This window comes from Wyeomyia smithii, chromosome 1, assembly GCF_029784165.1.
Source record: "Wyeomyia smithii strain HCP4-BCI-WySm-NY-G18 chromosome 1, ASM2978416v1, whole genome shotgun sequence".
NCBI lineage: Eukaryota > Metazoa > Arthropoda > Insecta > Diptera > Culicidae > Wyeomyia > Wyeomyia smithii.
The window spans coordinates 152,946,506-152,958,787 of NC_073694.1; the positions used below are offsets into that span (position 1 = coordinate 152,946,506).

Sequence of the window (12,282 nt, forward strand, 5' to 3'; positions counted from 1 at the left end):
GACTTCTGTTTCTGTTTTTCCACAAAATGTTTATTTTGTTTGAGTTTACGTGACTGTGGCACTGCAGAATGCTGCGCGAAGTTCTACGCCACCTATTGCATAGTCTGTTGATACATTCTTACCTAGAATATTGACAGCGCCGTTCGCGGTCTTCTGTCATGGAAACCAAATATTTCGCCAACGTTTGCTTAGCAGAACCGTTCGCGGCCTTTCTTCAAGATCTTTCCTGCTTTCTTTACAAATGATCTTGTTTTAGAGGACAACGGCAGACAGTCGTGTCCCTGTTTTACACTCTACCTGTTTTTCATTTCATTCAACAGAAGGCTTACTTTCTTTCGGACTAAGCTAAAATGTTCCGTATGACAATATTCTACGTAACGGAACATAAAGTATTTCTGCGCGGGGTGTGACATCACAGCATTTAAAGCCACCAATGTTCAGCATATATTTGTATATGATCGAAATACAGAACTTTGTGAAGACAAAAATTTCTACAAAAACCGAGCTAATGTCGAATAGTGTAAAACAAATATCATTTTTTGTACATACCCAGATCACAAAGGCAAAAACTAATCGAAAATGAGGCAGTAATACAAAAACTTAAAGAGAAATAAAATTATTTGGAACACGTGAAAATTAAAGACACAAAATATGGAACACTTTAGTATATGTGTTTGCTCTACAGCGCTTGGAATTGAAATAAATAAGATTGGAAAAACCGCACAACCGGCGGTCACTGTTTGTCAGTTCGATTACTTAAGGGGTCCGGTTTCATAGATTGAAACGACAGGTGTAGGATATGGACAGTCTCAAAATCTCCTCGAAGAAATTGGAAACGGGTTAGCTGGAAGTTTCTGGCGAGCCCTAGGTCATCACGTCTTGCTCACCAGTTGGGGCGTATTGAACAGCTATAGGCTTCCGCTGAATCTCCTTACAGACGAATCGATGTCTAACATTAACGCGCTTCAAGCGGCCAGTGTCCCGCTCTTCCTCGACCACCTGGATCGTAGATTGATTATCTTCGTAGAAGACCACCAGCCAGATTCCGTGACACACAGCGGTGCGCAAGATCGATGTTGAAAAGTGCGATAAAGGCAAGAAAGAGGGCCTGCTTCGATAGGCTATGCGCGAGTGCCAATACGAACCTATGATACAACGCCTACAGGATCGTAATAACTATGACCAAAGGCGCACTGGCAGGGGACTCTACCCACCCCATGAGCCCAGTCCTTGGCCTATGGTAGTCGAGTCTCACGTCCGATGTTCCAGTATCTCAGACACAGATCAGGGATGGTCATGGTCAGTCATGCAGAAGTGCCTGGATGACTGCCTCTTCCTGGAGAGTTGGAAGCGGCAGAGATCGGTCTTACTGCCGAAGGCTGGGAAACCACCAGGGTACCCATTGGCATACAGGCCTATCTGGCAGACTGGTGAGGCACACGGAGGGTGTGAACGGTCAGGCAAGTAACCAGTTCGGTTTCCGGAAAGGTAGGTCCATGCTGGTCCATGCTATCGTCATCGAAAGGCGGAGGTAGCCCTCCAGCGCAATAAAAGGGGCATACGATATTGCGCAATCGTCACGCTTGAAGTGAAGAATGCGTTCAATAGCGCCAGGTGGGACTTCATAGCGCTTGCGCTCAGGAGTATCCATGTACCGGTGTCGCTGTACAAGATTCTGGAAAATTACTTTCAAAATCGAGTACTTGTTTACAACACAGATGAGGGTCGGAAGTGCGTCCCTATTACCGCAGAAGTTCCACAATGTTCTATTCTGGGACGCTCGAGGCTTACGGCGAGTCGATCGAGGAGGTCGAGTTGACGGCCACGCACTGTATACGCAAGGTCGAAGACTGGACGCACTCCAGGAAACTGGAGTTAGCGCACCATAAGACGGAGGTCACGGTTGTGAATAACCGCAAATCACAGCAACAGGCGGTGATCAGAGTCGGTGACTGCACCATTACCTCAAAGCGATCTTTAAAGCTCTTGGGGGTTATGGTTGACGATAGGCCCACATTTGAGAGTCCCGCCAATAATGCTTGCAAAGGGCTTCAACGGCTATTGCAGCACTATCTCGAATGATGTCGAATAGCTCAGCGGTAAATGGCAGCAAGCGTTTACTTCTTGCCAGTGTGGTTTCTTTCATAAGGCAATTTATGAAAGATAATTTGATAAAAGTGTTATTTAAGTTTACAAATAAAAAATGTTGCTATAAAAATTGCACTTAACTTCCGACATATCTTTCTACTAAGGTTTTACATATAAGTTTTTTAATGACATCCATTCGTCAATGTTGTACAACTCAAGAGTTCAACAGTTTTTGGAATTCATATCTCTAAAATTCTGAAACTGCTAAAACTGATGCGTTATTTCAATCCTGAAAAGACCCAGGACGGAACTGTTTTTTTGAAAATGGTCGTTCTCAGCGCTGTCGAGTTTAAATTCCCCAAAGTACGTATTTTCATGGAAACCTGATTTTCTAAGTCTCCAACGCTAGATTACTACTTAGCTCTTCGATTCGATTTTCAAGCACTACATTTTTTGAATTATGTCTTTAGAATTTAAGATGGTGGAAAAATTATTCTAGCAAGCACAAATTTCGCGAAAAACGAGTTTGAATTCACTAAAGTACGAGTTCTTATGAAAACTTGATTTTCTCTAAATCTGTGTAGAATATATCTTTCACCATCTTTGGATTCAGAAGACGTTACTCTTAAAAATGTAGAGCTTGAAAATCAAAGAGTTAGGTTGTAATCTAGCGTGTGAGATTGAGAAAATCAGGTTTCCATTAAATACGTACTTTGGTGAATTTAAAAATCTCCCCTTGTGAAAAATATTCATTTTGCTCAACCAAATACGCGTGCAAAATGGCATTGGACGATCGGTCATTTGGCATGGAAACGCTACCCTCAAAACAAGACCACAAACGGAACGAAACTCGCTATCCCAATCACCCAAAGCCGATTTGGCAGGTTGAAGAGAAAAAAAAATCACGCAAAATTCAAGGCAAACCCGGAGCCGACAGCCTTCTTTTAGTTGAGCTTCTAAGTTGAACGAGATGTTTTGCTGATTTGTTGCGAGAATCATCTATGGGGGCCAAGCGGAAGCCGAATTATTTAGCATACCTAATCGAAAGCCGTAATTTGATGAATAAATCTGATCCGCCACCGTGCCGGAATAGTGCTTGAGTGCGATTTCAATTTCAAATGAGAGCCACGAAATTTGTTAACGTAATTGTTGCTATCGGAAGAGATTGAATATTTCTGTACGTGCTGGGCGTTTCTAATGGACCGTTCGCCCATGGCAACAATAAACTTATTACGCTAGAAGCTTATCCAGAGGGCGGAGATTCCAAATTATGGTTCTCGTTCGATGGAACACTTTTTTACATTTACAACAATTATGTTGTGTTAAAATTCAAAATTTTCTAGAGATAGTTAGGAGCTATTGTTAAAACAGAATTTTTACTATACAGAACCACATTTTGACATTCTTTCAACCGTCAAATATTCTTCTCCATCTATTCCAGTGGATGAAACCATCATTTCGGAGGACCCAACTCCGGCGGAAACATCCAACGCTGACAAGCAGAAGCAGCACTCGCAAATGGTTATGTTCGCTGCGGTGGCGGCTGCCGCCGGTGTAATCATGAGCTCGATCATGGTCGCCGGCTTTGTCGCGATATGCCGGCTCAAGCGACCGAAACCGCCCGAACCGCAGGAAGTGCGAAAGCGAATGCGGTGAGTACATTTTAAGACGTTTAAGTTTGCTCCCGGGTGCCGGAACAAATAACTAGCAGTTTGGTTGTAGTCGATTTTCCTTCGGTATTTTGCCGGGGGCTGTTGCTATATGTGTGTGGTGTTGGCATCAAAAAAAAAAAATGATATTCATATTCGCGGGACATGGAATTCATGTTTATCATTATGTTTTTTTTTGTCTTCCGGAAGAGACTCTACTAGAGCTTTTTATAATTCGATTTTTGTTTATTGATTTTGGTATTTCAATCTTTACTTTTCCGTCATCTTTGTATATTAACATTTAGTTTGAAATTTTCGACATAATACTGATGAATGGTTTCAGTTTGGTAAACTCCCACGTTAGTTGACGCGTAATGGCGTAGTAATGGCTAGGGGCACACAAATTTATAGGAATGGTTGAATAGTTACAATCTTTAATTTTTCCCGGTTTGAGCTTTTGGAGTGCACCTGTGTTGATCAGTGTAATTAAACCCGTATTTTTTGTTGAATCGCAAACTGGTCAAAAAAGAATGTCATTTCCACTAATCAAGCGTCGCTGGGCTAACAACCTGAAGCATAATATTTCTTATGTAAAATTGGTCAACAAATCGATTGGTGATGGTTTTCTTCTGTGCAAGGCACGAAAAAGTTGTCTATTTTGCCTGTTTCCTCTCTATATTTGCGATTTTTTGGAACCCTTTTCCGTGTCCTCCACAGGATGAAAATATCTCTAATCGATTTATTGACCAATTTTACAAAAGAAATGCTATATTTAAGATTCCCAACCCAGTGGCTTCTAATTAGGCGTCGTACACAAATTACGTAACGCTAAAAATCTAGATCATCATTTACAACAACTTCGCAGAAGAACAGTTTTCCTCTGGAATAATTTTTGTCGAGCTCTAGATCTAAATTAACCCCTATATTCGGCTTCTGGACCATTATGCACTGTTTCTAGAACAGCAAAAGCGTGACTGAAGTGATGTTGACAAAAAAATGTTCTACATTTTGTAAATGTTCTACCTTTTAAAAGAGTTATAATTGATTGATTAAGTTTTCTTTTTGTCATTGCAGTTAACTTTCTCCGGCAATTCCAACACATTCTATAAGAAACAAATTTGTCAAAGACACCATACTTCTATTCACCTATTTCAATACACTTTTGTGGAGTTTTCTATTGAAAGTCTCTTAAGCTCATCTTTTTTAACATAACTTTTTTGAGTGATTTTTTACAGTTTTTCATTGTTATACAATATTGCTTGTTATAAAAAATACACAATTTCACCGAAGAAAGTTTGTTTTTATTTTTAATATTTATTGAGCTATTGGAGGTTTTTATTGGAATAATGCACTAATTGATTATTGGATAACTAAAAAAACCGCGAATATCTGCAGAATAAACCGTTTCTATATTAAAGTGCTAGTCAAACATCATTTAATGCAGATATAGGCATTTGTCTCTCTTCGTAGATATCTGTTAGTGAATAGGTGCATTATTTTAATAGAAATCTCCAATTACTCAAGAAATACTAGAGATAAAAAAGAAATATTTCTAGTGAAATTGTATGTTTTGTTGAACCAAACAACATTGTAGAACATTAAAAAATTGTGGAAAATCGCTATTGTAAGTTATAGTGAAAAAAAAAATATTTCAAGGAATATGTGTCTCCGACTGTGCGAGACTCGACACTGTCCGGCTCCTTATACAGCGGAGCCAAAGAAAAAAAAATTCACTGGTAACCGATTTCCGCGGGACTATCCTTTCGGAATAAACTTTTACTGCTTAACTTGCTTCTTAACGATGTAATTTATTCTACTGTCTAACGAGAACTGAACTCGCGCTAAAATCTAATGGCTTATATGTACATTTCTTATGTATAGCAAAGAGTCAAGTGTATTTACATATGTGTTTTATTCTTCGGTACTGATGCTGCAGCAATGTATGTGTGTGCACTCGATACAATATAATACGCGGAACTATTCGAAACTGACGAAACGATAATGGCGATGATCGATTTTATGCTCGTTACTGCAGTGGTGCCGATTCGATCGAATTGTCACGAACATCCTCCCGCCGTTGAAAGGTGTTCCTTTCGAAACTCTGCTCTGGATCAATAGGTAGGAAACACAACGTCGAAACTGGTCTTCTTAAAATCCCATGCTGCGTTTTTACATCGACGACTCGTACTACGTTCTCGCTACCCGGATAGACTTCGACGATACGTCCAAGTAACCATTTTTGGACCGGCATGTTGTCCTTCTTGATGAGCACAAGCTGTCCTTCTGCTACTTCCACCTTCGTATTGTAACACTTGTAACAAGGAAAGATACTCCGATTGCCAACGATTCCAGAAATGTTGAATAATCGCAGTAATGTGTTCGTTTTGCTGTCTCGGGTGTTTGGGTTGATCGGTGACGTCAGGACGTGCGATGGCGTTCAATGGTCTGAAGATCAAAAAGTGACCTGGGGTTAACGATTCCAAATCCTCTGGATCATCCAAAAGTGGCGTGATTGGTCTAGAGTTCAAGATTGCTTCGATACGACATAATACCGTTGACAGTTCCTCGAAACTAAGGGCTGCTCCTGCCGCAAACTTGACTAAAAGCACTTTGGTTTGGCGAATATTCGACTCCCATATGCCACCGAAGTGTGGTGCATCAGGGGGGTTGAAACGCCTCTCGATACTGTTCCCGAACGCTCGTGTAATTCCGTCTTGGTTGTCGGTACTGTTGAAGAACTTCTCCCATTCGCTTAACAAATTGGCAGCACCGACAAAGTTTGTGCCGTTGTCGGTCCAAACGGTGATAGGTCTGCCTCGTCGACTAACAAAACGATCGAACGATGCCAAAAATGCGGCAGTCAATAATTCGCTAACTAGTTCGAGGTGAATTGCTTTGGTTGCTAGACATGTATACAGCACAATCCAACCTTTATGTTCAACGGTCGATCGTTTATTACGCTGCTTCACGTATACTGGCCCACAAAGATCGATTCCGATTTGATAAAATGGATACTGTCCTTGAACCCGGCTGGTTGGCAAGTCCCCCATGTACTGTTGAACGGGACGAGGGTTGCTCTTGAAGCAATCGACGCAATTCTTCACAACTTTCTTCACCACGCTTCTCCCTCTTATGATCCAATACTCGCTTCGTGTTGCAGCAAGCGTAATTTGGATACCGGCGTGCATATTGGACTCATGCATTGACCAGACAATCGCATATGTAACAGGATGGCTCTTCGGTAAGATCATTTGGTGCTTCGTATCGTATGAGCAAGCAGACTTTGATAAGCGTCCACCGACTCTGAGCACTCCATGGTTGGCTAGAAAGGGAGAATGCGGCATTAGCGAATGGTTCTTCGACTTTACCTGCTTTCGTAATTGGGCGAATACTTCCGGAAAGCTCTCCTCCTGGACGAGACGAATGACAATGAGCTTGGCCGATCGCATTTCCTCAGCAGTGAATTCACCACGCTGCCGATTTTCTGCGGTGCGTTTGCGGTTCTGGAACATGCGCTTGATACGCGCGACGACTCGAAGCATGATGTTGTACTTGCAGCAGTTGTCGAACAATGACAGCCTCTCATCCACCACCGGCATGGCTATAATCTCGATCAGTTCTGGAAGCTCATCTGAAGAATCTATCTGCACTTTCTTCGGCCAGACGACGTCGTTCTTTCTAAGGAATGATGGTCCACACCATCAAAGTTCGGATGTCTCGAGTTCCTCAGGAATGATTCCACGTGAGACTAAATCTGCCGGATTCTGGTGTGTGCCGACATGAGACCAAATACTGGGGTCCCCCAGCTGCTGAATTTTGGCAACTCGATTCGATACATATACATCCAGCTTACTGGGGCAAGTGTTAATCCATCTGAGCACAATAGTGGAATCCGACCGAAGCCGAACTCGATTTATGGTGATTGGTAGTGATAGTCTAACATTATCTACTAACTGAGCGTGCAAATGGGCTCCACATAGCTCTGAGCGCGGAATCGTGGTTCGATTTGCCTTGAGAGGTGCGACGCGAGATTTAGAGCACAACAATCGTATCGAGACTTGACCTTGCGAATTTCGAGACCTTAAGTACACGCAAGCGCCATAACCCTTTTGAGAAGCATCGCAGAACCCAGCAAGTTCAACAAAAACTGTTTTTGTAAAGGGAAGCACACAGCGACTAATTCGAATCGTTTTCATCGCCAGCAACTGTCGTCGATACTCGTTCCACAGATTCTCCAAAGCGCATCGTCCCAATTCTGTTTCGTTTGCCATAGCCTTTGCATAATAAGGTTGCCCGTCATTATTACTGGTCCTGCTAGCCCAATAGGGTCAAATAACTCAGATATATCCGACAAGATTGTTCGCTTAGTATTAACACCTTCATGAAAAGCGATCGACGCTCAACCCGAGAGTTTTGGTTCGCCCATCTTCGTTCATGAACACCTTTTGCTCCAAGCTTTTCGCTGGCAAATCAGCTAACACTTCTTTGTAATTCGAACACCATTTGTGCATCTCGAAGCCTGCCTTTCCGAGCATACCCACAAGCTGTCTTTTTATCTCAAGTGCCTCTTGAATCGTATCAGCGCCAAAAAGAGCATCATCGACGTAAACTGTCTTTTTACCAACCTCTGCTGCGAGTGGATACTGTTCTGCTTCATCTTCACAAATCTGCATTAACGTTCGAACTGCTAGAAACGGCGCGCTTGCCGTACCATACGTGACTGTTGTTAGCTGATAAACACCGATTTTTTCCTCGGGACTGGATCTCCACAAAATTTGCTGGAACCGGCGATCTTCCTTTCGTACAAGAATTTGTCGAAACATTTTCGAAACATCCGATGTAATCGCGACTTTATAAGTTCGAAAGCGAAGCAAAATGTCGATAAGCAGAGGTTGCAATGTTGGTCCCACCATTAGTTGATCGTTCAGCGATATTCCATTGCTAGTTCTGGCCGAGGCATCAAACACCACCCTCAACTTTGTTGTACTGCTATCGGGTCGTTTGATTGCATGATGTGACATGAAATATTGCAACTGCGATTGCGGCTCTATTGGATCAAATACACCAACCTTTTCCATATGCCCTATAACCATAATTTTCGAGATTTGACTATCCAGCTCTTCGTTTGTCACCGCAAGCGCTTGTACTTTCGGGTAACGATCTCGTTCCTTTACATGACCACCGGCAACCCAGCCAAAATCTGTTTGTCGAAAAGTGGAAAGTTCTTTCGACAGAATATAGCTCTTACTTAACATCATCTCGTCCCATTCAACCATTCCAAAGAGAATATCGATTTTTGCCGTTTTATTGAACTGCGGATCTGCAAGGTCGATCCAATCGGGAATATTCCAATTTGCAATGCTGAACGACTGCAAAGGTAACTTGTTCGTAATTCTTGGGGTAACTAAAAACCCAGCCGACGCTTCAAAGTAGGACGTCTTCGAACTGACGTGAGCTACAACCGATTCCGTGATCTTTTTTCCTGCTCCACCAAATCCTACTACGGACACATCTGACGAAAAGGTCTTCAGCCGTAATCTCTTCGCACACGCAGTTGTCATAAACGTCGACATTGCACACGAGTCAAGGACCGCTCGGCATTCTTGCAGTTCGCCACTGGCACTGCGCACAAGTACCAACGCAGTATGTAACAAGGCTTAATCATTAGCCGAGATCAATTGAACTTTCTTCGACTCTGCATTGGATAACCCTTCGCTCGGAAAACAAAACGCCTCTGGTCCGGGCGAATCCATCGAGACGGGGTTTATTTTTTCACCCAATACGGCTGGTTGAATCATAGTACACAGCTCGACACGGGCAAAATCTGCTCTAGCTACTTTATTTGCTTCGAAATTTGATTTCACTTCTGTACTCGCGTCTGCTGGTTTCGAATCGAAATGTAGCAGAGTGTTATGGCGCAGACCACATTCTTTGCACGAGCCACTTTTGCAATCTACGACCACATGCCGATTGCTAAAGCAATTAACACACAGCTTAAGCTCCTTCACACGCTGAAACCGCTGGGTTGGGGATTTCGACAAAAAATTGCGACATTCGTTGATATAATGCCCACCCGAACAATTAAAACACAAAAATTTTCCTTTATTATCATAATCGAGATTGGAGCTCACCAATACATTCGGCTTCCATTTACCTCCAGATGGTTTGATACTATTACTATTACTGCGAGACGCTACCTTGTGATCCTGCTCTAAATTTTCCAAAATTCGGCAACGGCTTTGTAAAAAGTCGACCATTTCTTGCCATTTTACTAGGTTGGTACCTACCACATGCGATTCGAAATCCTTATGTGTTTGCTTGTCAAGCCGAGACGCAACGACATGTACTATCATAGACTCGGAAAGAGTATCGAGAGGCAATTTTAACGACGACAACGCTCTGAGATTTTTCTGCACAAGGTTAACCAACTCTCGTAACCCGGTAGATGATTCAAGTTGGAGTGGCTTGAGCAGAAAAATTTCTGCAAGATGGCGGTCAACTAACCAGCGACAATTTTCGTAACGTGCCTCCAATGCCATCCACAAAGACGCGAACGATTCTTCGGGCGTCTCAATAATAGCAGCCTACCCAGACAAACATGACCGCAAATAATGCAACCGCTATTGATCGTTTAACGAGTCATTACGACGGACAAGGAGATTGAACTGACTGCGAAAATACAACCACTGTTCGTAATGGCCACTAAATCGCGGCAACGAAATATCCGGTAGTTTTATGCAAGAATCGGGATACGGCTTTTGGGCGAAACTTGCATCAAGAGAGGGTCTAGCTTCTGGGGCAACGGGTAGGGGCTTTAAGCGTTTCGTAATTTGGGACTTAATTTCGCTCAACAAATCGAAAAATTCTTCACCCTCCATCTCAATAGACAACACTTCATCATCCTTTACCATCCCGTACAGCCTGCTTTCGATCTCAAAAAAGGTCATTCGCATCTCTTCTAAAACTTGCCCACGAGTTTCGAGAATTAACGTATCTTCATCTTTAAACGAGCTCACAAAAATCAAAAGTTTTGAGGCACGCAGATGAATTGCGTTCAGCGTCCTCCGTAGCGACAGAATGGCGGCTTTTTTCTCAGCGGCGGCCATTGCAAATTCCTTTGTGCTCACGACCACGCGGTTGAATGCGATATAGTTGATCTACGATCGCCTACCTTTGTCGCTTTTTATCAAAACTGCTTCTCCTAGCTCGCTTCAATCGGTCGAATCCGGTTCGAAGGACCGGTTGATGTGCGAGACTCGACACTGTCAGGCTCCTTATACGGCGGAGCCAAAGAAAAAAAATTCACCGGTCACCGATTTCCGCGGGACTATTCTTTCGGAATAAACTTTTACTGCTTAACTTGCTTCTTAACTATGTAATTTATTCTACTGTCTAACGAGAACTGAACTCGCGCTAAAATCTAATGGCTTATATGTACATTTCTTATGTATAGCAAAGAGTCAAGTGTATTTACATATGTGTTTTATTCTTCGGTACTGATGCTGCAGCAATGTATGTGTGTGCAGTCGATACAATATAATACTCGGAGCTATTCGAAACTGACGAAACGATAATGGCGATGATCGATTTTATGCTCGTTACTGCAGTGGTGCCGATTCGATCGAATTGTCACGAACACCGACAAAGTTGTTTATTTTTTATTGTAACACAACTTTGCCGAACGAAGTGTATTTTTTATACAAAAATGAAAAAGGAACTATTCCGTTTTCCACTTTTAGCTGAATTGATTACAAAATTGCAAATTCTATGACATGGTGATGAATTTATGGTACAACTGCTGACACTGTTTTTAATTTTTTTTGTGTCACGTTTTTGCAACTTTGATTTTTTTACGCGCTGCATATCCCCGGGTAAAAAAGACTAGTGTATATTGAAAAAAAAAAAAAAAACTAAGAAATATCAAAAATAAGCAGTGTTATAATCGCCATTTTGCTCAGAAATGACGTTGAGGTATGGAAAATAAATCGCTTCTTGAGCGATTTTGTGCTTCTGGTACTTATTTCAAAATTCTATCCCAACTCTCAGTTTTGGAGTGACATTTACATTAATGCAGTAATTCCATGCAAAAATACATCCAAATTTCATTTTACTCCGATCAGACATTAAATCGCTAAACACTTGTGTTTTTTACGCAGTTGATGGTATCGCGTTGAAAAAATCCACGTATAAAAAACCGCGTAAAAAAATATATTCAATAAATAAATCCAATTAAAAACAATACTACGTAGGATATCGGCTCTAATATCGTCAGGTTTATCCTGTTATCGTCAGGGGAGAGGGGGGTAAAACATGTTCTAGAGCGATAATTTCTTCCATGATGGTTCATAACATTGCAGAGTATCTTCCTGCAAAGGATTAGTTTTTTATGATTTCATTAACCCCCTGGACGATATTTGGAAAAACCTGCTGATTGCTTATAATAGAAAATTCCATAATATTTCACGTAAATTTAAATGATTTTGCACATGATTTTCAAACAAAATCGTGGTTTACGTCAGAAGCAACTGAAATTTAAATGAAAAAA

General features: G+C 41.8%; 1 protein-coding gene across 13 annotated transcripts in view; it reads left to right on the forward strand.

Moving 5' to 3' along the window:
- Window positions 1–12,282, forward strand: part of LOC129731818 (contactin-3) — a 485,474-nt gene that overhangs the window by 395,264 nt on the left and 77,928 nt on the right. For all 13 annotated transcript variants that reach the window (XM_055692254.1, XM_055692900.1, XM_055692422.1 and 10 more), the window contains one exon: window positions 3,530–3,740. In XM_055692254.1, the coding sequence (XP_055548229.1) occupies window positions 3,530–3,740 (211 nt within the window). The remainder of the gene's footprint in view (window positions 1–3,529; window positions 3,741–12,282) is intronic.